The sequence below is a fragment of the Pimephales promelas genome, chromosome 25 (assembly GCF_988280905.1).
Source record: "Pimephales promelas chromosome 25, fPimPro1.hap1.1, whole genome shotgun sequence".
In the NCBI taxonomy this organism is placed as follows: Eukaryota; Metazoa; Chordata; class Actinopteri; order Cypriniformes; family Leuciscidae; genus Pimephales; species Pimephales promelas.
This window is the reverse complement of record NC_142793.1, coordinates 18671698-18698827: the sequence shown is the minus strand read 5'-3', so window position 1 is coordinate 18698827 and position 27130 is coordinate 18671698. Positions and strand designations below refer to the sequence as shown.

Genomic DNA, 27130 nt, shown 5'->3' with positions numbered 1-27130 from the left:
CGAAAGAGCACACTTTAAATAAAGTTATTGTTTCTCAAAAGAACCGCCTAAAAAAAAAAGTCACCAGGAATTTGAATCTTACTTCTGTGATGGCTACACATCACTGGGTAACACATTTATTTTTTCATGAATAAATGAACAATGTTAAGTTGTCTTGATTGATATTGTGAAGCAGCTTTGATACAATATCTGTATTGTGAAAAGCGCCATATAAATATATTTGACTTGACATTTGCCTAATGCCCACAACTATATAATTGTGTAGTTCTCCGTCTAACATATGCACTATTATTAATACAGTTAAAGATACAGTTCACATGTGCACCACAATAAATTAGAAATATTATCAGTTTGTTGATGGGCATACATTTGGTCTTTAGAAAACATAACATGATCTTTAGAAAACTTTATAGCAAAATTAAAAAGTGCACATTTTCACATTGTAAATGTTACAAATATTCAATGTGTTTTGTGTTACGGACTTGAATATTCAATATAATGACCAGCCCTACAATAGACCATAGGAAAAAATGAGTACCATAGTGGGAGTCATGGCAGCACCCGGCCGGATGGTAGATATGCTGGTGGGTAGTGTGCTCGGCGCTGGAGCTTTAATGGTGTTCACCGTCAGTGGTGTGGAAGTAGTCGAGGCCTGAGACAGCTGAGTTAAAGACTGCTGGGAGTTCAGAAGTGTCAGACGCAGAGCAGGCAGGCTTTTCTGTACAAAGAGAAGGGGGAACAGATTTAGTGTAATTTAGAACAATAAGTGGAACTGCTTTATAAATGAAAAATAATGAGTCCTACCTTTAGAAAAGGGATCAGGTATGGTTGAGGAGATGATTTCAATTCTGTCTGCAGGCGATTTGTAAACTCCTCAGGCTCAATTTTTGCATCCTTTGCAGATTTTAGAAGGCAAAATGCATATCAGTTCAAATGTGCAAATATGAAAACAATTGCTCTTGTTATACATGTACTTCTATAAATAATTTGCTACAAAGATAGGAATTCACAGTAAGGAGTTTTGTTGGAAATTGGTGCCATTAGGTGTGAATTCAGAAATATACACTGTAAAGGTGGCAAAGAAGTGCTTCAGCAGTTGCATTTAAATGCAATTACAACTGTGTACTTTGAAAAGCAAAATGTAGTCAAGATTTTATGCGACAATGTCGTTACGCTGAAAGCACAAATCAGGTTTAACATGGCTGTGTAAAGAGACCTTTACTGGCCTATCTGATCAGGGGAAGAAACTCATATTTTTCAGCCCTGCAAATGCTGACATAAACAGTTTAACATGAGAAAAGCACAAGATGAAATACTATCACAAAAAAACTGCTATATCTAATCTTAAAAAAAGTAAAAAAATAATAAAGTGGTCCAATCAAAACACTACCACTAGAGATGAAGAGATGACACCTTTAAACACTACATGGCTAAAGCTTACCAGCAGATCCTGCACTAGCGCCTTCACATTCCTAGATGTTTCCGGGGAGGGTGAATTATGGGATGCCAGTTTGATGAGAGTTGCAAGGAAGTTCTTGCACTTCTTTACATTCTCTTGCATTTCCTGAAAAGAAAATTCTGGTATTTTACAAAAAATAATGAACTAGAATCCACATCTACCAATAGTTGAGTCAGACTTCATTTGGTTAAACTAGTCTAAACGGTGCTCTATACATCTTTTTATTGATTGTCTGATATTCTTATTTTTGATTACTCTTATATTTCAGATGTAAAGCACCTTGTTGACACTTGCTCAGAAAAGGTGCTATAGAAATAAAAATGACTTGCTACATGATGAATGAAAAGAGTTTAAGTTGAATAGTACCTGAGAGAGGACAGGTGCTCTGTTGGCTGGGGCAGCGGCAGAGGTCGTGCTGGGACTCTGAGGTGTCACAGAGGGTTTGAGGACTGTCTGTGGTGCAGGCTGAACACGGGCTCCTGCTGTAATGACTGTGGTGGTGGGCTTCTGAGCTGAGGTAATCGTTACCACTGCTGTCTTCTGCTATGGAAATAAAGAAAACATGATGAGTTAAGAATTCTTGTCTCAGTACAAGTAGTCCTGCACCGTCCTGGTCTCGTGTCTCATGCTGAGCAGGTTCCCTCTACAGTGACATGACAGAAGAAATATTTTGCCTGAGCTTCCAATTTGAATGAAAAGTGGTGCAATAACAAGACAAGGTACCATGAACTAATATAAAAACATTTACCATTTTACTTTACATTGTTCCAAACGTGCATGTCATAATTTTTTCAACAAAACAGACACAAATATAACTTTTCCTTATACCTATTTGCCATTCAATGAGTTCTTACACTGGCTGTCAAACAAAAAGTTCACTATACTCCACAAGCGATAGATATCAAATCTAAAACCACTCTATGACTTTGCATTATAAACAGATCAAATCCAAGTATGGCACATATGATGTTTGGTTTTGAACCACTGGATAAATAACAGTGTTTATTGTTAATGACATTTAATTAGTGTCACATTTGATTTGAGAGCTCCAGCAAATGTAAATTATCTGTCATTTTTTTTCTTCATACAAAGCTTCAATAGGGCTTCAGAACAGAAGTCACATGGACAACATATATGGTGCTTTTTTGTCCTTTTGTAAGACTTTTCAGATATTTTCCATACAACAAGAGTTTGTGTGCCAAAAAAAAGAATAAAAAGTATGCCAGTTTTGAATAGCAAAATGAGAAAAGTAGATGCTCATTTTCAATTCAGAATTATTATAATTAAAAGAAAGTTGCAATGGAAATGAATGGTGATGGAGACTTCATTCTGTCTGAAATGTAAATCTTTCATGCATTGGGAACAACATGATGGTGAACTATCCCACTGAACTTTATATATGAAAAGTCAATTAGCTCAATAGATTCATTTAAGTGCAATTTTAGCAACTTCAGTCACATTTACCATTGTTCTGCAAATTCCCATGGGCGAAATAAAGTCATTTCAATAAGATCAGTAAAATCCAAGTGACAATTCTGCACAAGGTCAAAAGATTTCCCCACTCAGATTTCATTCACAACAGTTTCAAATTGGTCATGCAGATTTTCTGTGTTGATCAACAGAAAGCTTGTTTACATTTTATTTTAAAGGGACATTTCCTCCAAAAATGAAAATCGTGTCATTTTTACTCGCCCTCATGTCGTTCCAAACCCGTAAGACTTTCATTCATATTTGGAACAAAAATGAAGATCTTTTTGATGAAATCTGAGAGCTCTCCATCCCTCCATTGACAGCAACGCAACTACCACTTTAATGCTTCAAAAAGTTCATAAAGTGATTGTAAAACAACCATATGAATCGAGCGGTTGAGTTCAAATTATCTTTAGAAAATGAATATTGATCAGCAAACAAAAACAGAAGCTCAAATGAAACTGCTTGACACACGAGAACAAACCTCACGCTGAAGCTCAAACGTGCTGGTTAACACGAGAATGAATCTCATTGGTTCTCGGACGGCAAGTGAACGTGCTTGTGCTTCCGGTTACCACGACTAATGTGTGAGTTTATGAATCTTCGTATGTGAATAAAAGCCTAAATTGAATCTGTTAATCATTATAAAGCGATCGTGTCTCTTCAGAAAATTTTGGAATATACCGCACGATTCATGTGGATTATTTGAGAAACTTTAGTGTTGATTGCATGAAATGATGCATTGTTTACTATTATTACTACAATAAGTACATGTAACATGTACCAAGGACACTGTAAAATAGTGTTATTGAAAGCTTCTTGGTTTTTCAAGTGACTTCTGTGTGAGCTCTGCTTCATACATCACCACATTATTGGCAATTGACCTTTTTAGCCCATGAAATTTTGCTAATGTGATCCTTAAATTAATAAATCAATCATCTGCAAATATTATTCATGTGATATCCAACAAGAGTCTTGCTCATACCTGGGCAACAGGTGTGGTGACTCTGAAAGCCGCTCCAGCAGTGGGTGTAGCAGGTCTCGGTGACATGGTGGCTTTATTTTGGTTCTGAGCTTTGGCCTGGGCCAGGACCTGCTGAGGAACCAACGCCAGCTGACCGGCCTCCGTACGTACCAGCACCATACCTTCAGAACAACACAGAGAAAACGGTGTGAACAAATCACATAGAGGCAATAACAATAGCCACAACAAGTATTCAAATTAGTTAACAAAATTTAAAGGGACAGTTAATTTACTCTTATGTTGTTCTATATCTGCATGACTAATTTTGGTTTGTGGAACATAAAAGATATTTTGAGACATGTCTTAAGGTGAGGTCACATTTTAGAAAATGCATAAAATGTCAATAATGTAGCGATGTTTGAAGCACAGAAATCACTTTCAAACAAAGCATTTTTTTTGTTGTTGAACAACATTACAAATCCACATGAGTCATGACCAACTTGAACCCGTTGTGAGATTTTTCGCCCTCAAGTGCAATTCCCAATAAGGTGTAATCCTGTTGAAGTGACTGGATTTCGCCAGCGAAAATGCACAATCTTTAGATTTTGATTTGCCAGTGCAATGACATTAAATGGGGTCCATCCAATGTCGTTTTGGACCCCATTTACTTTCACTATATGCACAAATAATGTCCTACAAATATCTTTATGTCCCACAGAAGAAAGAATGGCATGCAAGTTTGTCAAATAGCATTAGAGTGATTAAATGTCCATTTTTGGGTGAATCATTCCTTTAAACCATTTTTTTCACAGCCGAGCTATTACCTGGTGGTATGGTGAATCCTGGTGGTAACTGAATAGTAGTTTGTTGCTGGGGTCTGACAATCAGCTGGGTCGTAGGTGCCCCTGGTCGCTGCTGGCCCGTCGTGGTCGCTGTCACTTGAGCGGGCGTACCAGGTCTCAACAGGGTCGTGTGCTGTCCTACGAGAGTGGTTGTTGCCGGCTTTGCAAGGACAGAAGGGGTGCTTACCACAGGATGTGAGGTCACCACTGGACTTGAGGACACAATAATTTGAGTGGGCGTGCTGGGGTGCAACCCTACAGGAGCCCCAAGGAGCTGGTTCGGGACGATGGCTTTAATCTGGTTTTGAGGGTCAGATTTGGGCTCTGTGTTTGTGAACGCCACAGAGGTGGAGACAAGACCAGTGCCCTGCATGGGCAATCCTGAGACTTTAGGGTCACCTCCGTTGTGTACGACACTTGTGATGGTGTTAGGAGGCCTGTGCAGTGCTATGGTGGGGTTTGCTTGACTATCTAGTGACACATTCGCATGTGGCAGTGTGCTGTTGGGCTGAGCGGACACAAAAGCAGTATTTGTACTAGTAGGAGCAGACATGTTGCTTTTACCAGTGCCTACACCTGCACTAATGTCAATACCGTTTACAGAAGCAGGCGCGGAAGCGATAACAGAAGAGTTTAACGTGCCACTGCTTCCGTTCACAGTCTGTATTCTGGCGGGAACCGTCCGGACAGCAGCAGACGCAATGTGATTTGTATTGGAATGAGAGTCTGTTGGTGCTGCGTCACTTGAACAAGTTGATGAATTTGATGAATGATATTGCACCCGGTTCGTTGCTGTAACGTTAACTAAATTCGCAGAGGTACTGGGCAGGTTCGAGGTGGAGGGGACAGAGCTGGACGCCGCTATCCTGTCCGGACCGTTTTCTTGAGAGTTTCCCTCCTGGTTTCGCTGTGGCTGCCGCTGCTGCCCCAGTGTTGTTCCTACTTGGACGGGCAGTAATTTCCCCAAGTGTGGATTTAGCGCGTTTGCGGGTCTCCTGATGTCACCTTGAGGACCCACCGCCTTGTTTTGTCCACCCAACTGCGATTCTAACGAGCCTACGAGGTCACTGACGGCTTTTTCGTCCACTTCGGAGTACAGCATATCTTCCAGTGGATCGGGGACACCCGCCATCTTTGTGAGACGCTTGTGAAATGCGCACGGCGCGTGCGTTGTTTTGCTGCTGAGGCATTGTGGGAAACGTAATGACATCATGGACAAGGTTTGCAGCTGTTGTCATAAGCCTGTCATATCTTAAAACAAATTTGGAAACTGCCTCATAAATATTCAGTGTAAAAATAAAAAATATATAAATGTATGTTTATTTTTAATGTATTGTACATGTAATTTACAAATAAATAAATGTAAAAATAAAATAACAAAATAAAAACCTTGTATGATACTGATAAATGGTGAAACATCCCTTCATTTATTATGAAATTGTTCTCAGTCACCTTGTTTTTAGTCAGATTTATATTCATTTATTAGGCATCCAGCTTTCAACTTTGTTTTGGAAAAAATAAAATAAAAATTTAATGTTTTTTTCACTCAAGTATTTAAATAATATGCTACTTAAAAATAAGACTAGACTTTGTTCTAAATATAGCTAATATTAACTTTGAAAAATAATAAAAAGTAAAATAAAATACAATGTGTTAATATATAACACATTGTAAATCTTTAATTAAAACAAACATGCCTGTCATATCACAATAAGCTCTACTGTAGTTTTGAAATTACCTAATATTTTCATCTCAGATAAAAAATTCTAATTATACTGATATATTTAAATTGTTATGCACAGATTCTCTTGGCCTACCCTACTTTTAAACTGAAACAGAATAATCATGTTTTTGTTAAAAAAACAAGAAAAGTTTTATTTTGCCCTTGTGTAAATAACATCAGGAATAAGAGTTTAGTTTAGAAAACTTTGATTTTATGTGGGCCTCTTGGCTCTGCGTAAACACAACGCAACAGTGATTGTGTTTGGTGTTTGGCTTATGCAAAGATCACGTGGTACAGAGCTGCACCAATAGGATTGAGAGTCGTGTTGTACGGCCCAAATATTGAAAACACCAGTATCAGTTTTGATCATTTTCATCGGTGCTGTCAGGAACAGTAAGTACATGTTTCAAAATATGCCAGAATTCACGTCTTATTATTAATTGTTTTCATTTAAATGGCATGTTTTCGTAGTTGTTGTTGATAATGCGATTGGCTTATATGAGACATAATGTTCATGTTAGCAAGCTGGCTAAATGAGTTCGTCAGTCTTATGAAAGTTGGTTTCGAAAGGCGTATTGCGGGGGTTTATCATTCTTAATCAATTAAACAATATAAAGAAAATATATGGCAATATTCAAAATATAGTAGAAATGTACCGAATACTGTAACGTTACATACGCTGGCAAACGCAATATTCTTAAAAATAATATAATAAAAAAAATACTGTTATATTTAATAAATAATTTTATTAAATAAATAATTTTATTAAATATATACTTGAAATTTCATTTTTCAGTATGAATAAATGTTAAAAACAGCAAAACTAGTGTTAATCAAGGGGGCGTGGCGCATGGGTAAAGCTAAATATATGTAAGAGTAACGATATATAAACACATCAGGAATATTATGATGTGCAGCACATGTTGAAAATCCTATGGATGAATTCCACTGTACAAAGAAGTAACATTGCTTTTGTTTATTTTATTTCATTTCCTGAAATGTATTCATAGATTCATTTTAATGTGACATTACATTGTTATTAAGAGGTATAGATGTTCATTGTTTAGACAGGTCCAACTGACACAATTCAGCTATCTCTTCTATCATCTTGTCCATCAGCCAGAAGCATGGCCACGGCACAGTCAACACTGATGTTCGCAGTGTGCATCCTGGTGATAACAGAACTCATACTGGCCAGAAAGGACTACTATGACATCCTCGGTGTGCCAAAAGACGCTTCCGACCGTCAGATCAAAAAAGCTTTTCACAAGCTTGCCATGAAATATCACCCTGACAAGAACAAGAGCCCCGATGCGGAAACCAAATTTCGAGAGATTGCTGAAGGTCGGTTATACTGTACACTACCCTCAAAAGTTTGAAATAATTTCTTTTTTTGTTTTTTTAATGTCTCTTATGCTCACCAAGGCTGCATTTATTTGATTAAAAATACAGTAATATTGTGAAATATTAGTAACTTTTTTTTTTTAACATGTAATTAATATACTAATTCTCCAGTGGTTCCCTCGAGATTTTCAAGTGTGTTTTTATAATGGGATTTCCTTGTTTTATGAGTAAAATAATAACTGTGGTAAACATAACTTGACGATACTTGAATGTTTTTTTTACACAAATTACTCACACCCATATCAAAAATGCAAATTTTGAAGCTGTATGCAAGTGATTATCGATTGTTATTGTGCTCAAGTGTTAATAATGGTTCTTATCAGTATCACTGTTATCTGTTTTTATGTAAAACATGTTTTTTCCAGGATTCTTTGATGAATAGAAAGTTCAAAAGAACAGCATTTATTTAAAATATAAATATTTTGTAACATTATAAATATTACAGCTTTGCCATTGTAGGAACAAATGACATTTTAAAATATATTAACAGTTCTTGTAAATTGTAATAACATTTAAATAAATAAATTCAGCCTTGATTGAGCATAAGATACTTCCTTCAAAAACATAAACTTAAAATTTTTCCAAACTGTTGTCTGGTAGGTGTAATCATGTATTCTGCTTGATTAACTACTTAATATAGAGATCTACAATTAAATAGCATGTTTATTAGCAAAGATTCTTCACATTACTTTCTCTGTCATGAATAATTTTTGAAAACTCGTTCTGCAGCATATGAAACCCTATCGGATGAGAAGAGGCGGCGAGAGTATGACCAGATAGGAGACAATGCATTCAGCAATGAAGACATGAACGGAGGGCAGCGTTTTCATCATTCCTTTGATTTCAACTTTGACGACATGTTCAGAGACTCCGACATCTATAGCCAAAACAGGCACGCTCGCCAAAAACGGCACTTTGACGAGCACTTAAAGGCCCACCAGCAAGCACACAACCGCCACAAGAGACACTTCCAGGGCGCTTTTGGTACCGGAACCTTCGAGGACATGTTTGAAGATATGGAGAAGATGTTTACATTTGACAGACACATAAAAAGAACAGAGAGCAGGTTTCAGGGCACGACCAAACAACACTGCAGAACGGTGACCCAGCGAAGAGGAAACATGGTCACCACGTACACGGACTGCACCTCATCCTGAACATTAGCTCGGACTGTCACGCTTGTGTTTTTATGTCTGATTTAGATTGAGTTATTAATCTGCTGCTGTGATGATGATTGGGGTTTGATTTTACCTGTGACTGATCCGTTATTTAAGATGCATTTGGAGTCTACAATTGACACTACATTGGATAGTGGCCTCTTAATAGCCTCAAAGTCTAGGTTTAGACTTTTTATGAGTTTGTTTTCATCCCTGCAGCACCAAAACATTTAGAAAAGGTCATTAGTTGATTGATGAGAAACTATTTGATGACGCTCTAATATTAGTGTGAATTAATGTTGAAATCGCACTTTCTTGACCATATGAAGCAAGTTGTTATGCCTGGTTAACTACTAAACTCCCCTGTTATATCGAAAGAATGAATGTGCAGAAATCCTGAATCATCATGACAGACCATTTAGCTCTTCCATTAACTTTTCCACTTATCCAAGGTTGTTTTGGTGCTGAGCACTCATAATATGAATATTTGGGATTTACATCTTCATAAACTGCTCTTTTATTTTTATGTGAAGCTAAACAAATGTTTGCTGCATTGCTGTGAATGATATAGTTTCCCCAAGTAATTTCTTTCAAACTCACACTTATTAGTTAGAGAGGTGCCTTTCCCACTTATTGTGTTATATTCAGTTTATTGTGATCAGATTGGAGCACTTTTATGACCTCATGTGTATTATAGTTTGCATGGCTGAGAGAAAGTCAGTCTCTGTTTTTGTCATGTACATCAGTTATCCGTTTGGGTTTGTAAACAGCTTTTGGAAAGTACAAGTCTGACATTGTTCTCTAAGCCAAAGTGTATTTTGGCTGAACTTTTTATATGTTTGTAACAAAACATAAACATTTGATTGTTTCTTTTTATATGGCAGTGTAACCCCTAAAAAGAAACAAGGGGAACATACCAACTTAGCATTTGCCAGACAATGGTTTTTTTTTGTAAATACCATGTATAACCCAGCTGTGTTTCTGTATGACATCACCTCATCTGTGCTGTGACCTGTTGTGTTGAATGATCCCATGTGCAATATTTAAAGGCAGCTGTCCTGTTGGTTTTACTGTTACCCGCTGACATAGTTGTTATGTTCAGAGTCTTGGTAGACTCATCTGGCACTTTCTTTATTTTAATCCTATGGATGAAATGTAAATCTTAAATAGCCTATTTGAACCCAGATGTATGTCTACTTGGGTTAAAAATAAATTGTGTTCAAAATTATTTGTTTGAGGACCCTTTTCTTTAGAATTTTATAAAACATTAATTGCTGTGCTGTTGAGATACAGGAGCATTTTTAGTATGCTCAGTAAACTTGGAGTTTCTGTCATACATAGAATTTGTCATATATTTCAACAGCCATGGGACAGAACAAGAAAAAGGCATGTTATATAATTATTAATATTATTGGAGAAGTTTAATAAACTTACATTGATAGGTTTGCTCTGAACCCATTTAAAAAAAATGACTTAAAAGTGTTTCGTATATATGAAAACAATATATCTTTTTACGTTTTGTATTTAACTGTTAATAATTTATCCAGTTCACGTTTGTTTAAAAAAAAAGTCTATTATTAATGAACATTTCTCTTGGTGTTGATGCTGTCAGACAACCATATTAATAACACCACTTGGCTACATGTGTTGTAATTTATTATGTAATAGTGGTACTTGTTCTACCTTACCCAAAACATGTTTTCCTCTCCAAAATATTTTGTTGCACCCCATAGTTACGGTTGCCTTGGCGCATCCACTCAGAAAAATGCTTGGTTATGTAGTTTATTTCCAGAAAATTCAAAAGTGGGTCAACAGCTGTTGTGCCGCCTGAAACTACAAGTCCCACAATGCACCATCAGTGCGCAGTTTTTCCGCGGCCGGGTTGGTTTTGGTTTTCATGGTGTCACAGTGAGGGACATTGAATGACTTTGTGCCGTGTTTAGTCGCGGTAGTCTCTTTAGCAACTCGTTTTGACAGTGGAACAGATCGTCAACGCGATGGAGGCTCTTATTCCTGTCATTAACAAACTCCAGGATGTTTTTAACACAGTCGGGGCGGATATTATCCAGCTGCCTCAGATTGCAGTGGTGGGAACGCAGGTAATTTTGTAGTTGCTGTTTCCATTCAGACTGATACAGGTTTATGGTGGTGTTTCAAAACCTAGTAGTGAGTTAACGTTACCCACCTAGACTGCATTTCGGAATGGAATGGAAAGTTCGAGGGCGCCTATGAAGCCCCTATCTAACGTTATGTGGTTCACTCATTTTGGAACACAACCTATTATTAGCTACGTTTTTTTTCCCTGCGACATTGTTTATATTATATGGCAAGATCAACGACAAATAAATCAATGTCGTTTTCAATATCCTGACAATTAAGACGATAACATTTAAATCTTTAACTAGCTTTCAAATAATGTTATCTGCGCTATCCAGCTAACTAGCGTGCTAACGTATGCACTCTCTTGTTTCCTAATTCATGTTTAAATAGTTGACCTCAAGTATATTATCATTATGTGTCCATTTCTACTGTTAGGAATTTGTTTGTTTTAAAAGCACGAGTAATATCATAAAGTAAATTATAAAGCTGTGCTGGTCTGAGTACACTTCTTAGCTAACACATGATGAGATGCGCCATGGTAGGTCTGAACTTGACAGTTCAGGCTGCATGTTGTTTGGACTGAGCAGCTGCAAGACAAGACTCACTGTATATCAAGGACCAAGGTGAAAATGATGATGGACGTTACACTAGATATCTGCATCATTTCATTGTGGAAAATACTGCATAATTGATAAAAAGTGTTGTAGTAATATGGAGCTTTAATGTAAGTAAATCAGAGACTGACTCATCAAGGAGAAGAGTTTACTACCATCTGCCTTACACACTTTAGGTATAGTACGTTTAAAGAGTCTTAAAGAAGAGACTTTCACTGACCTCTTAAGAGGATATGGCTGTCTGGATGGCAAGTGTTGTTATCCCTGTAAACCTAACATATTAAATAGAGGTTCGGAAAGGTTACCACACAGAGTACCAACCTATCATTTTCCAACCAATAGTGTAGGCTATTTGTGTGGAAAAGTTAATCCAAACTCAACTTTTTCAACTCGTTTACACCTTTACAACCCTGTTTTGGGCCATTTAAGGAAAGAAAATGTTGGATCCCAATGATTTTTTTTAATGGAGCATTTTATTAAACCTTTAGACAAATTATGTGTTTTATACTATGCTCCAGACTTTTATGGCTCATAAAGTATAATATGTTTGGAATATAGAGGTTGGTTTGATTTCAAAAAAGTATGATGAAGTTTTGATAACTTTATAAGATACTTGCATAAAATGTGTATAAATATCATTTGTCACTATATATCTCCCAATAATATATTATTATATAGTCTTAGTTTTATGATCAAAGCTCTATAGTTTTTATTAAGGTTCAAAACATAATGCAGTTCAATATAAACAGCGATGAACATCTTGAAATATTTCTAGCAATATAAAAAAATCATTCTTATGTTTTTCTTTATAAAAATCAGGAAAGATCTGTAGGTGGACTTTTTTTAGAATGATACTAAAAAGCCTTTTACTTGCTGATAATAAACTATTAATCAGACGACAGAAGATATGTAGTAGATTGTGTGCAACTGGTTTTTCAGCAAAATTTTTTGATAATGTTGATAATTTAGAGGGCTTAGAAATTCATGTATGATATAGTAACCTTTATAGACATCACGTTATCTTTACAATTTTGACTTTGAACGTCCGTTTTCGTCGTAGCTCTGTGGCATCGCTATCGAAATTAATTTAGGTGGTGAAGTGGATTTATTTATTGTAGAATTAATGAGAGTTATCATGAGCATTGGAAAGCCAATGTCAAATATCAGTAGACCGGGAAGATTTAAAAAGAGCAGTTCATTCATAAATCCGTAAAATCTTACCTTCATGCTGTGCAAATACAAACTGTGCTGCTCTGAAAAGGGGCGGAGCTACATAACTTCAGTACGGTTAAGCTGTTTAGGTACATGTTTGATCAGCAAGTGAACTTTTAGTTATGGTTCCAAACAAGTAAATGTTCATGTAATTGACAGTCCGGATTTATTTGTATTTTGTGTGGTGCATCTGATTTCCAGAGCAGCGGGAAAAGCTCTGTGCTGGAGAGTTTGGTTGGCAGAGACCTTCTGCCCCGCGGGACGGGCATCGTCACCCGCAGGCCTCTCATCCTCCAGCTGGTGAACGTAGACCCGGAGGACAGAAGGAAGTCCAGCGAGGAGAATGGTATGTACTACTTGGGATTTAGGTGCTACTTTTTCTCAAATTCAGTGGTGCAGTGGTGTCAGGTACTTGTTAGGTTGCCATCTGCCAAGTTAAGTCAAAAGAGAATGGAAACCATAGTGTGCTTTTACTTTAAATGAACTGTGTGAACTATCAATACACATAGAATCCAGTCCGTAAGAACCTGCTGAACCTGATTTATTTCAGATGACGCTTTTAGCATGGGCATCTCTGCATTTGTGTGGATTAGGCTAACTAGAGTCCTATAAAGACTGCACTGCTGCAGGCTAACACTCTGTCATCTCTCTTTAAACGCAGAGCCCAATGCCTGGAAAAATGAGCGCCTTTACAAAGGTCTCCTTTTCCTTGTTTCTTACCCTTTTGCTTCTGTTGAGCAGCTTTGTGTTTTTTTCTCATCCTGCTTCCATTATTAGATTTTAAGCTTTAGTTAAACTGCTAGTGCAATGGCTTGGCTTAAATCAGTGGTTTTCAAACCTGTCCTGAAGCACTCCCTATTCTAATACACCTGATTCAACTCGTCTGCTAATTAGTCAAGACTGCAAGACCTTAAGTGGGTGTGTCATGGAATGACACATTGTATGATTTTGGGCTGTCCCGGATGAAAGATGACCAATCGTGGTGATTTCTGTGGTCTTCTTGGTTCCTGAACGGTGGTCTTACGTCGTACATTGAGAGAGGTTCAAAAACGGCCGTTGATCGTCGCGACATGGCGCTAAAACTTAAAACTACTTACCTCAAGCTCCATTTGCAAAATTGACATGCCAAGTTCGCCTCTTTTCCCTAGCCATGGCAGTGTCCATGTTCTCCTCTTTTGGAGAATGCTCATTAAAACATGCAATTTGACGTCACTTCCAAGATGTTGGCAAGTCCTGCTTCCAATGAGCATAAACGTAAAAACATTAACATTAGACATTAAGTTTAATAATAATGTAATAATACCTTAGTTTTTTTCTTTTTATCAGCTGTGATTTTATGTTGTTTTTTACTTTGTTGCCATAATTGACACAAAAACACATCATGCTCTTGTGTCAGGGCAACATCATGTGGTCAACATGTGAATGTGATGTCTAATTGCCTGAAATTTGCTGAGGTCTGAAGTGGGACATTTACAGTAATGTGGCATATTCCCATGTCCAACCTCGTCTGGAATGCAGCATAACTTAAAAATGGGCAGTGCTGGGTGGAGTGCTTCAGGACAGGTTTCAAAACAACTGGCCTATACAAACCCAGACTGAGGAATGTAGAGTACAATCTAGTTTCAGATTGAAGTGGTGACTGGTGAGTATGAACGATTTGGGTCTCAAAAGTGACAATGACAGTGATATGATGTGAATTTGTCCTCTGCATTTAACCCATCCATGTTAGTGCACACACATCGAGTTGTGAACACACACATACACACTGCAAACAGTGAAAAAGGTATATAAACCATATCACACTGCAAAACGTCTATTTACTCACTAAAAACTAGTAGTCATCAACTACTATTTATTTTAAACATTACTTTGTTGTGAAAAGTCGAGTTCTTTAATAGAATAGAGTTTTAGTTTGAGCTAGGTAGGCTGTGCTACCCAATGCACTGCACTTTGCCTTTGTTTTGTAGCAGTTTTTGTTTAATTTGCTGTCATGGTGCTTTAAAAAAATAAAAATGATGTATTGATGTGGAACAAAAGCAAATCCTACTTGCAGAGTAAACTCTGTTTACAAAAGTGAAAGTTACATTGTGTCGTCAATATTTTTCCCACAGGAGTGGATGGAGAAGAGTGGGGGAAATTTCTACACACCAAAAACAAGGTATGGAAAGCAGCACAATAGATGTTTGGACAAAGAATTCACAATCACCAGCAGCTAAGGTCAAATGTGTGTGACCCTTTTAACCTTTTTAGGAGTCCATTATGAACCATTTAAGAATAATAATAATAGTTCTCATTGACTAAATTTTGCTTGGATTAGTTACTGGAGAACTTCTCATGAACTTCTCTTTCTTATGCTATTATTTGCTAGTTGTAAAAATGCATGTTTAAGATTAAAAACACATGAAATTTTATCTTAACATGTTTATAAAACCACCAAGACTGTGATTTTTGTGCACAGGTGGTTTCTTTTGAAGGTCTCCTACAATAGTCTTGCCTACATCCAAGGTCAATTTTTTCTTAATTTTCTCATAATATACATTGCAGCTTCACTTCTTTTGTCACACTGTCTGAAACAGTTTGACAAAGGATTCAGTCTCTCTAAACCCCTCCTTTATGAGAGCCTACTCTGCTCTGATTGGTCAGATGGCCCAGTCTGTTGTGATTGGTCTACCGCTTACAGTGTGCGTCAGAAACAAAATGGCTATACATACTGCAGCACTTCTATGAAAAGTAACAATGGAGACGGTTTTACAGTATCAATTCCAGTCCTCATCCTTTGGAAGTGCATGCAAAGTAGATTTGTTTTCGTCTCCTCGACATGTCCACAACTCGAACCAAACTCATCCAGGCCCAGGCCTCAACTACAACTAGTGTTTGAGGGCGAGTCAAAGTAGAAATTGTTAATGGGAAGCCAATGAAAAGGAATGGCATGATGCGAATTACAATAACTCTGTTCTTTGATTTTTGAAACTTTGCAGACTTTTTACATTCACAAAAAGCTATATTACACACTGCATGAAAGTTGATATCCAAAAAAGCCTAAAATGGTGATCACTTTAGTCATACTCGGATAATTACACACACGTTTGTGCATATGCACAGTTAGTGAATAAGACCCTATTTCTCAAGACACATGTTTAAATTGGGAATATTCAACACCTCACATTTGAGTAAGTCCAAGTGGAAAAGTTGTTACATCAAAGAGACGCTGCACAATGTTGGTTTATTCAGACATTCTGGCCGTCAGACACCTTTATGTGCTACAAACAACAGTGCTGAGAGTTTGTTTGATTGTTTGACAGTTGAAGAACAAGGCCTTTAATTCATGAACATCAAGAGCGTGTTGGTCCAAATGATCACTGGAGATAAACTGCAGTGTGGTCTTGTGTCAGACACATGCTTTGTATTAACCTCATGTTTCCCTGATGTGTTTCTTGTTCTCTTTAATGTTATAGTTTCTGTGAAGTGAGATATCATGATCGTTTATATTGTGTCTCTGCCTTTTAGGTCTACACAGATTTTGATGAAATCAGGCAAGAAATCGAAAATGAAACAGAAAGAATTTCTGGCAATAACAAGGTATGGACTACATGAGATGATGGTGTAATTTTGAATCCTATATGTACATTACCATTTTACATTATGGGGTCAGTACGTTTTTTTCTTTCCTCCTCTCAACAAGGACTTATAAAGGTTTCTAATTCCAAAAATGCTTTTCTTTTAAACGTTCTATTCAATCCTGAGAATCCTGAAAAAATATGTCACTGTTTCCAGCAGCTTAACTTTTTTCAACATTGATCATTACAAGAAATCTTTCTTGCGCAGCAAATCAGCATATTAGAATGATTTCTGAAGGATCATGTGACACTGAAGACTGAATTATTTCACAATATAACTATTTTCCACAAACAAATCCAGCCTTGCTGAGCATAAGAGGCTTCTATCAAAAAATCTTACTGACCTGTAACGTTTGAACTTTAATGTTGTTTCTATATGCATTAAGCTCTGCATTTTGACTAATTCAGAATGTGGAGGGTCTTATAAAAACATCTTGTGTCATTGTTTAACAGGGTATTAGTGATGAGCCAATACACCTGAAAATCTTCTCACCACATGTTGTCAATCTCACGCTGGTCGATCTGCCTGGCATCACAAAGGTGTTTGATTCAAGTTCAGCTTGGCCTGTTTGAGTATTCTGTTTGTGGATGATTTTTTTTTTGACGCTGACACTGATCTATTCATGTTCAGGTCCCAGTGGGAGACCAGCCCAAAGATATCGAGCTGCAGATCCGTGAACTGATCCTAAAATACATCAGTAATCCCAACTGCATTATTTTAGCTGTCACTGCAGCGAACACAGACATGGCCACCTCTGAAGCGCTGAAAGTGGCCCGTGAGGTGGACACAGATGGTCAGCATATTTACGTTGATTTTACTCGTGCATTATTTTTGCTCACAATATCTGTATCTTTCACTTTGTGTGATGTGATGTTTCTCCGCATAGCTGTGTGATGCAGATTTTTTCGAAAAGCAGCATTTTTATTTTCTCCTACTGTCAGGTCGCAGAACACTGGCTGTGGTGACTAAACTAGATCTGATGGACGCCGGTACTGATGCAATGGATGTACTTATGGGCAGAGTCATTCCTGTCAAATTAGGACTGATCGGAGTGGTCAACAGGTAAAAAAAAAAAAAAGATAAATGATTATTAGCAAGACTGTCAATCTATTTAAAGTATTTTAACAATTATCATATATATAAATGTCTTTATGCAGGAGTCAGCTGGACATCAATAATAAGAAATGTGTGGCAGACTCCATCCGTGATGAGTATGCCTTCCTGCAGAAGAAATACCCCTCCCTCGCCAACAGAAACGGGACCAAATATCTTGCCAGAACATTAAATAGGTGAGAATTTATGCTTGAAACATCACAGTTTGTTCATTTTTGCTGAGCAAATCTGCTTTTAAAGTATTAAAATCTTGTTTTTCCCCATCAGGTTATTGATGCATCATATTAGGGACTGTTTACCAGAGCTGAAGACGCGCATCAATGTTCTAGCAGCCCAGTATCAATCCCTGCTCGGCAGCTACGGCGAGCCGGTGGACGACAAGAGCTCCACCCTGCTGCAGCTCATCACAAAGTTTGCCACAGAGTACTGCAACACTATTGAAGGGACGGCCAAATACATTGAGACTACAGAACTGTTAGTTCCTCTTATCTCCCAGTTACTGATATAAAGCTAATCACAGTGCTAGTGCTAACCACAGTTGTTTATGCTATTTTTTTTTAGGTGTGGTGGTGCAAGAATTTGTTATATTTTCCATGAGACGTTTGGTAGGACACTGGAGTCAGTAGATCCTCTTGGAGGACTTACAACTATAGATGTTCTTACAGCTATTAGGAATGCTACGGTAGGTTGCGTCTACATCCTTTTGTTTTAATATGGATACGAAATAAAGACTGCAGCCTGCAGTGCTCTGAATTGTGCTGCGGTTTTCTCAGAGTCTGCAGATTTCTATTTTAGCACAACTCCTCAGAGGGACATTTAAATATTAGAGTGACTGTGGAGGTATATCTAATGATAAAACGGCTACTGGTTTGAGAATAAACCACGATAAAATGTCTGATGGTTAGTATTATCGTTTTGTTTTTTTAGTTCTCATTAAAACAGCATTGTATTAAATATTGTATTTATTGTTCACCTATTGTCTTTAATAATTAATTTTTTTAACTTTGATTTAAAAACTGTATAGTGTTGCCAATTTTGTTGTTAGGTTTCGATATAAAACTTGATTGATTTCAAGTGAAAAAATTATTTCAGTGTGTGTATCAGTACATTTGAGCATTTTCAGCATATTTTAACAATACAGTGTTTAATATATGGAACTGGTACTTATGTTACCGGACTGACTCAAAACGCAGATTTCGGTGCCTCATTTCGGTGTCACTTAAATACCTCAGCTGTCTGTTGAATCAGTTTACTACAACAATAGAACTTAACATATTTTTAAAAATCCATAAAATCTCATTAAGAGCTCATTGTCACAGTTGTAAACATGATGTCGTTCTTCTTCCACAAGGGGTTTCGCGTCACAGCATTTAAGGTGATGCGTTCTAAAATAACGCTCACCTTTTGCAGGACATGCGATAAGTCAGGAGAGTTGTTGTATTTTGCCAGAGAAGGCAAACAATGTAAAAAGGATTGCTGAAATTTAAAGCTGGTTTGTAGCATACCAAGAATACAGACTTTGCTGTTATTAGTACTGTACTGTTATTTAGTGGTAAATTATTGGAGTTGGTTTAGGTGGTTTAGGTTTTATTGTGAATTTATGATGTAAATTTGTTGTTTTGTATTTGGACTACTTATATTTATATATACTTAAATTTTATTTTTATTCAATTTTAAGAATTTTTTTATTTTATTATTTTTTTTTTTTCAATAAAAAAAGTATTTTTCAACGTTTTGAAGCTCTTTTTTTAAAGTATTGTTTCAGGCACCGTTTTAAAAGTATTGTTTTGGCACCAGCATTGAAAAAAACCAAAACAAACGATAGTGACAACTGATTATTTTGGTCACTATAACGGTGATTTTACACACCATTACTTATCTCAAGTTAGATCACATTTTGCAGCATCTTCGGGTATTTCTGTAATGGAGTTCCTGTGCGTTTCCTCAGGGTCCACGTCCGGCTCTGTTTGTGCCTGAGGTGTCGTTCGAGCTGCTGGTGAAGAGGCAGGTGAAGCGCCTGGAGGAGCCCAGTCTGCGCTGTGTGGAGCTGGTGCATGAGGAGATGCAGAGGATCATTCAGCACTGTAGCAACTACAGCACTCAGGTAGACCGCAGACATAGGAGACGTAACAGTTTTTGCCCTTCATACTATTTGTTTTTATTATTATTAATTATTATCTTCTATATACTAATTGTTATCTTCTCATTTTTGCCAGGAGTTGCTTAGGTTTCCAAAGCTCCATGATGCCATAGTAGAAGTGGTCACCTCTCTGCTCAGGAAGAGGCTTCCAGTCACCAATGAGATGGTTTGTTTGTTTTCACTCATGCTCTTATTCTTTTACATGTTATGGCCCAGCAGTTTATGTGCATGTATTTCTTCTCTAAAGCTGCGTTTGCTCTGCTCCAGGTTCACAATCTTGTGGCGATTGAGTTGGCTTACATCAACACAAAACACCCAGACTTTGCAGATGCTTGTGGGGTCATGAACAACAACATTGAGGTTTAGTGACTTTTTGATGATGATTTAAATTAGATTTCTGATTAGAAAATGTTTGAGTGTGAGATTAATATTTGTTGTCTTCGTAAACAGGAGCAGAGACGTAACCGAATGAGAGAGATTCCCTCAGCGGTGCCTCGTGAGAAGGTATGATGTTAAATCTTGAGCGATCAGTGAACTGCGTTTTCTCACTGGAAAATGCAAGGGGCTGCTGTTTGCAATGTTCTTTTATCTCTTTTCCTCTCTGGAAAAGTCTTGCTGCCTTTTCTTCCAGTTTTGATTTGAATCGGACTCAAATCTGCTGCTTTCCTCTCTAGCTGACTAGTCTCTTCTCTTCCTGTGTCTTTTTTTAGTCCTTAAAAGGTCCTGGTGGGCAGTCAGTGTCGCCCACCGAGTCTGCTGAGGGTGATGGGTCTAAGGTTTGTGGCGCCCCTGTGTAGGGGCAAAGCATGGAGTTGATTTTCAACCCACTCAATCTGCTCCCCCTGACCTTTAACCCCAACTGCATGGTCACCAACCACTAAACTGACGGCAGTTTTGGTTTTACTCATCAGAACCTTCTCAAACTACTGTTGTGATTTTAAAGACCCAGTATTTTTACAGTTTGTAGCCAAAATCTGTGTTTTATGTATTGGTTTTAGGCTTCGAACTGAACAAAAGCTTTGTTCACACATAAAACATAGATGCACTGCATGGGAGGGTGCATAAACACTAGTTGGTGCTCAATCCTGTCTTGTTCTTCCTGTGTATGTGTATTAGATGGCCGGAGGGGCTCAAGGGGAGCAGGAAGGAGGAACAGGGACCTGGAGGGGCATGTTGAAGAAGGGAGAGGAAGGCCAGGGTGAAGACAGGCACAAACAACAGAGCTCTGTCCCCGCCAGCCCTCAGAGAGGACACGCAGTGAACCTGCTTGATGTAGTGAGTCCATAAAACTTTTGATTATGCTACAGAAATGACTTAAAAGCTTGCAGTGTGAAAGTAAATAAACACCCGTAAGTATTTGTGGTCTCTTTGAGAGCTGTTCGCTAACAGGGTCACAATGAATTAGTGTTGATTTGTTCTGATCTCTCGCAGCCTGTGCCAGTTGCTCGGAAACTGTCTGCTCGCGAACAGAGGGACTGCGAGGTCATCGAGAGGCTCATCAAGTCTTATTTTCTCATTGTTCGTAAAAACATCCAGGACAGGTATGTAGAAACCGCATTTAACCTCTACACGAGACTATGGAGGAACCATGAATATGAGTTTCTAGTTTCAATACTCACTCAGTTTCTCCGTCTCTGCAGTGTACCAAAGGCTGTGATGCACTTCCTGGTGAACCATGTGAAGGACAGCTTACAAAGCGAGTTGGTGGGACAGTTGTATAAACCCGCCCTGCTGGACGACCTCCTCACGGAGTCAGAGGACATGGCCCAGCGCCGCAATGAGGCCGCAGATATGCTGAAGGTGACGTCAATCATTTATATATAATAATTATTATTTATATAATGTATGTTCATGTAAAAAACGTGTTTAGCAGTGCCGAGTAGCCTTTACATTTATACATAAAATTAATTATAATGAATATTATTATTATTAAACAGTAAACAATAGTATGACAATTTATTAAAAATTATTATTATTATATATAAGTAATAATGAATATTAATGCAAAATGTTTATATCTGCAACCTTTACAATAATATTATTAATTTAATAACAGTACTAATAATTTATTGTTTAATATTTCATAATAATTGTAATAAGTAATATATAATAATAGTATTGTATATTATTGTAAATCTACTAATGAGTAGCCTTTACATTAAGAGTAATTGTTATTATTAGTAGTAATAATTAAATTAAATGTATAGTTATGTTAAAATGTTTCTAAATGCAGAGTAGGTTTTAATTATTAAAATGTTAATTAAAATTAATTGTTTCTAAAGTAAATTATTTTAATTGTATTAATAATTTATTTTTGCTATTATTAAATTAATAATAATTCATATTGTTGTAGAGGCTAATCTGCATTACTTAGCATTAAATTAAACTTTGAATTATACATTATTTTAAAAATGTTGTATTGTATTTTATCATTAAATAGAAAAATAGAAAATTTTAAATGTTTTCAAACTGGCATCCTTTCGTCTGCCCATAGGCCTTGCAGAGAGCGAGTCAAGTGATCGCAGAGATCCGTGAAACGCACCTGTGGTGAAGACCTGCGCTGATGTACAGCCCCTTTTTTCCTTCTGCTCGAACCCTGCGGTCTGCGTCACCCGTCTCGATTTCACAGACAGCCAACTTGAAAAATGCACTGGTGTCAGTTAGTGTGTATTGAATATAGTTTTATGTATGCAACGGACTCTTCTCGAACTACATCAAGGCAGCACATATCATGTCACACCTGCACACCGTCCCAGCAGTGACCCCTTTCATGTATGTAAACTGTCGTATACGCTGCAGGTAACGTGTGCGGCCTGTTAAAGGACCATGTGTCCCTGATGTAGTCTAAATTAAAGGTAGTGATATAAACCGATCAAAGCGTTTGTCATTATGTTGTAGCTTCATTTGGTATGATTGGATTTCTTAAAAATATCTTTTTGCTGTCCAATAAGACAGTGAACATGGGATTACATTGGAAAAATCTAGGACCACCACACTACTCGTTTCTTTTGTGTAAATGTGCACCTTTAATTTGATAGCATAAATTGATACTTTTTTTTTCATTGTTGGTCATATAAAATAATAATGAGTCAAACTTTGAGATTTATGTAGTTTGATGCAATGTTGGTGTTTATGTGCATGATTGTCATACATAACAGTTAATTTTATGCTGCACTGCAACTTTATATATTATAATATATTATATTTATTATACATTTTTAATCAAATGCTGCAGCTATTTATTTTGAATTTACAGATAATATAATTTATTAATATTATTGACATCACTAATGAGTACACCACACAATGAACAGTCAGCAATAGCATTTATTTATGGCAAAATGCAGAGCAAAAATGTACAGGCAAGATTTTTTTTTTTTTTTTTATGTTCAGAACAATGACTTTTAAATGTCACCATCAATCAGACAAACAAAACGAATGCACGAGGAAAAAATCCTCTCACATCTTCTGCTGTCAACAACTATCTCAGCCTTCCTCCCATTTTGCCTTTGCCGCGTCCCTTGGCACTAAGAGATAGAAAAGCAAGAGTTTAAAAATAATTTTTGGATATAAAACCGAATGACTCAACACTTCTAGCGGTTGGTGAGATGTGAAACTTGTGATTATTACCTCTGGTGATCCTGGACGCGGCAAATGAGCTGATTTATCTGTGAGAGACAGAAACGTGACAAGTGCTAACAGGATACAGTGATAATGAACACAACCTATTACTACCTCAGTCGGTCCACGCTCCAGCCGTTGAAAGTGAACTGAATTTTGTGAATCTGTTAATTGCTGCAAAACCTCAAAAACGACCTTACAGAAGCGCCATAAAGCCCCACAAGCAATTTTAAAGTAAGTAAAAGAAGTTTAGATATCACTTACATCATATTTCTGGCGTTTCAGTTTTTCGTTGAGATCGTATTTTTCTGCTTCCAGCTCCATCAGCCACTGCCACAACTCATTGGCTTTGTCTCTGCAACGATTGATAGAAATATTAAGGTGGGTTCACGCAGAAAGCGTTTTGTTTTTGAGCATTTTTCTCCATATAATGCACTTCGATGGGAACCGAACGGTTCAAAGTCCAAAAGACACTTTCAGTACAAACTGCAAACTGTTTAAAGGGCTTTAAACGATTCCAGACGATATTATTATTATACTCTATATTTTCATACTCCAGGCGTGTTTAGACCTTTATTTTGAAATAGTGTGAACATGAAAAATCATGAAAGAAGGGTAGACACTTCAGTTTGTTTTCATGCTAAGTACATAGCATCCATTCAATTATTTAGAAAAAAAAAGGTCTGAATTTTTTATTTTTTTTAAATATAAAGACAAAATATATAGATTCACCATTTGTGGCAGAGGTGGCAGCGAGCCATAACGCACATAGGCCTAACTTACTTGTTATTTTTGTATGTTTCTTAGAGGTTGAATTCATATCAAAATCTGCCAAACTTCTCATATTACTTCTAAATAGGATGTCTACTTCATATATTGTATGAAAATTGTGAAAATAAATAATGGTTCACATCACTCAAACACATATGGAAACGCAGGTGCCCTTATATGGGCAGTAATGGAGTCTGGTTGTGCCCTAGTGAAAAAGTCTTACTGAAAGCTCATTTTTGAGATATCGACCTAAAATTTGAAACACAACTTGTTCAGATTTTTGGCTTTGATTTGAGTCGCCCAGGTTTTGAAAATATGACTAATTAAATTTTCATAAACTCAAACTTCTTTAACTTTTTTTCTGTTTCACTTTCTTCATTTATTTCACTTCTACAAAAATCCGCCAAATGTCTTCTATAAAACGAGACTGATCTTACGTCTATAGTCCAAAGAATTCTGGAATCACAACCATTTAAGTTCAGTACAGTAACAGGTTAATGTAATTCATTCCTTGGCTTGCGGTCACGGTAGGCTACTATTATTCTGGGTTCTAAGAAATTTAATTATTCTCATTCTAGTTCTAAATAATGAATTATTTCCTGCAGGCCTGTTTCCTGCCCTGTCCTTAGCAACAACTAAATAAAAATACTGTTAGAAATTATTAAAACGTTGGACATATCAATCACTTTGGTGTCTTGTTTTTTTATTATTAAAATGTTATATAGGCTATAGTATAGTAGTATATCGTACCTGAGTTTGTCGTCACTCAGGTGGTCAATATTCAGTGGTTTTCGGCGGTCGGCCAGGATCTTCTTCTTTTTCTCCCTCTCGGTTTGTTTCTTGGCACCTTTGCGTCCTTCACCCTTTAGTTCAGGGATAATTATAATATTAGTGAAAGAATCTGCAAAAATAATCATGTAACTTGACAATATTTATTGACAGCCTTAAATATGATGAACACTGACCCTTTGTTGTACGCCACCGTACTGCTGGGTCATGTTGGTGAGAGCTTTCTTCTTCTTGGCATCTTCATCATGCTTCTTTCTTTGCTCTTCCTGCTCCTTCCTCTCTCTCTCTTCCTGTAAACAGTTTAGATTGTAGATTGGTTTCATCTCTGGTAGGAGTCTGTGGTTCATTATTTTACTTCACTGACTGGACAAATTCATTTGGTTTTGTAGAAATGATTCAACACCAGATTAGTTTGACAATATAGGGTGGATTTTGCTAACATCCTCCACAAAGGTAATTCAAAAGTGCAAATTCAAGACTTCTTTTCTGGGGACAGTGTTTGAAACTGCCTTTTTACAATTTTTATGATCATATTTGCATAAAGCACTGGTTTGGCAGGTGTTTGTGCAGAATTTGACAGTTACTCACAGCGAGTCTGGCCTGACGCTCTTTCTCTTTCTCTGCTCTTACTCGCTGCTGTTCGGCCCTCTCTGCTCGCCTCTTCTCCTGTTAAAACACAAATTTACATAATTCTGTTCAGAAGTTCCTCTTTCAGGATCTGTGAGGTGTTTATCCAGTTAATGTAGTTCTGCCTCTTTTTTGATTTACACGTTTAACAAAAACATTCATGAGGAAAACACTCACGATTCTGTTGACCAGACTAATGAGTTCCTCTTCATCTTTCTGTCTCTGGAGGAAATGAGCCTCTATAAGAGACTGTAGTTCTGTTAAATCCTTCTCCTGACGCTTTTTTTGGATGTCCTACATATACACACAGAGAGAGATAGAGATTTTAGGGTTTGAAAGTGAGAGGTGCATTTAAAGGGAGTGTAACAGAGAGGCAAATGTCCTACTTACATCAAAATCGACTTTATCTCCCTCTGGGATCTTTGGTGCTTGGATATTTGATAGATACCTGAAGATAAAAGATTAAGACATTACATATATATATATATATATAAATTTAATCTGATATATAATGATGCATACAAGAGAATAATGGAACTTACTTTGGTTTGGATTTTGATTCGTCCACTATATATATTGGAGAAATATGTTTTTAACAGCAATTGATTACAACAGTTACAATAAACAATTAAAAACAAATAAAAGGTTATCATTATTATAATATAAGTATTGTCGATTTTTTAAACTTTGCTCAGATTTACCAAATAGCATCACTTTTATTTACAGTATGAATTTACTATTTGTAGTTATACTTGGTGTAAACAATATTTAACAATGTAAATGTAGGTAAATGGCCACTTGCATTGTAATAAATAAATACATTTTGGAATTATATATGTAAAATTATGTATATAGACAGTGATACAATACCTTCCTCCCTTTTATAAAATTAGATTTAAAAAACACACACAAACACACAGACAAAAAGATTTATAAGCACATGGAATTAATTGCAAGATTGATAACTTTTTTTTTTAAATATTTGCGGAATTAAAACTGTTACTCACTGAACCCCCTCATCCATCACATCTTCTGTGTCAGACATGACTATAACGGTCAAAGATTTCATGTAGCATATATTAAGCAACAACAACAACAAAAAAAATATATGCAATACAAAATGCCAAAATACATAATGCTCGTTATTCCTATATAAGGGATTGGGTTTGGAGAATATGCTGAATATACTGATTTATCTTGAAACTCTTACCTGGGTTGTTCCTCGGTGATCTCAGTGATGGAGCAGCTCTCTTTTAGAGTGCGTTAGAGCATCGGCCCTCAGTCTCAAGGCTAACATACTAACACACCACGTGACCCCATTGTCCTCTCATTGGCTTGTGCTGAAAGCCTTCTTCTATTGTTAGACTGTCAGATGCATTTCTGTCAAGTTCTAAAACCAAACATTCTCTTCGACCTGCTCATAGTCGGCCTTGTTTTGTCACCCCGTGAAATTCAATCCATTCAGAGAAAGGAGCAGACAGCTTGTCTCGAATGACAATGATTGTA

General features: G+C 36.9%; 4 protein-coding genes across 9 annotated transcripts in view; 2 read left to right on the top strand and 2 right to left on the bottom strand.

Moving 5' to 3' along the window:
- LOC120469105 (transcription initiation factor TFIID subunit 4) overlaps window positions 1-5948 on the bottom strand; it is a 31691-nt gene extending 25743 nt beyond the window's left edge. For 2 of the 3 annotated variants that reach the window (XM_039657834.2, XM_089127440.1), the window contains exons 1-6: window positions 4718-5948; window positions 3915-4075; window positions 1826-2002; window positions 1442-1564; window positions 805-894; window positions 539-718 (exon numbers count right to left, since the gene is read on the bottom strand). In XM_039657834.2, the coding sequence (XP_039513768.2) occupies window positions 539-718; window positions 805-894; window positions 1442-1564; window positions 1826-2002; window positions 3915-4075; window positions 4718-5948 (1962 nt within the window). The remainder of the gene's footprint in view (window positions 1-538; window positions 719-804; window positions 895-1441; window positions 1565-1825; window positions 2003-3914; window positions 4076-4717) is intronic. The other variant, XM_089127441.1, reaches the window with a different exon arrangement.
- Window positions 5949-6701: 753 nt separating this feature from the next.
- On the top strand, window positions 6702-10247 carry dnajb9a (DnaJ heat shock protein family (Hsp40) member B9a). Of its 2 annotated transcripts, none has more exons than XM_039657911.2 (3): window positions 6702-6851; window positions 7578-7802; window positions 8592-10247. In XM_039657911.2, exons 2-3 carry the CDS (start codon window positions 7586-7588, stop codon window positions 9017-9019), a joined length of 645 nt encoding a protein of 214 aa, XP_039513845.1. In that variant the 5' UTR covers window positions 6702-6851; window positions 7578-7585; the 3' UTR covers window positions 9020-10247. The 2 variants fall into 2 exon arrangements, with proteins under 2 accessions (XP_039513845.1, XP_039513846.1); XM_039657912.2 differs by having other exon boundaries at window positions 6778-6851; window positions 7526-7802.
- Window positions 10248-10873: 626 nt separating this feature from the next.
- dnm1l (dynamin 1L) lies at window positions 10874-22698 on the top strand. Of its 3 annotated transcripts, XM_039657848.2 has the most exons (20): window positions 10874-11118; window positions 13147-13291; window positions 13607-13642; window positions 15057-15103; window positions 16453-16524; window positions 17016-17102; window positions 17194-17356; window positions 17505-17625; window positions 17721-17852; window positions 17944-18150; window positions 18238-18358; window positions 19625-19780; window positions 19893-19982; window positions 20084-20176; window positions 20267-20320; window positions 20527-20592; window positions 20933-21091; window positions 21248-21357; window positions 21457-21616; window positions 22311-22698. In XM_039657848.2, the coding sequence occupies exons 1-20, from the start codon at window positions 11017-11019 to the stop codon at window positions 22365-22367; spliced, it is 2178 nt and encodes a 725-aa protein (XP_039513782.2). In that variant the 5' UTR covers window positions 10874-11016; the 3' UTR covers window positions 22368-22698. The 3 variants fall into 3 exon arrangements, with proteins under 3 accessions (XP_039513782.2, XP_039513784.2, XP_039513785.2); XM_039657850.2 differs by lacking the exon at window positions 20527-20592; XM_039657851.2 differs by lacking the exons at window positions 13607-13642; window positions 20527-20592 and having other exon boundaries at window positions 10875-11118.
- Window positions 22699-23125: 427 nt separating this feature from the next.
- tnnt2d (troponin T2d, cardiac) lies at window positions 23126-27070 on the bottom strand. Its single transcript, XM_089127795.1, has 11 exons — window positions 26632-27070; window positions 26495-26502; window positions 26167-26191; window positions 26015-26072; window positions 25802-25918; window positions 25586-25663; window positions 25174-25287; window positions 24959-25071; window positions 23702-23792; window positions 23447-23484; window positions 23126-23343 (listed from the first exon to the last, which is right to left on the bottom strand). Exons 1-11 carry the CDS (start codon window positions 26691-26693, stop codon window positions 23298-23300), a joined length of 750 nt encoding a protein of 249 aa, XP_088983921.1. The 5' UTR covers window positions 26694-27070; the 3' UTR covers window positions 23126-23297.
- Window positions 27071-27130: the final 60 nt, after the last annotated feature.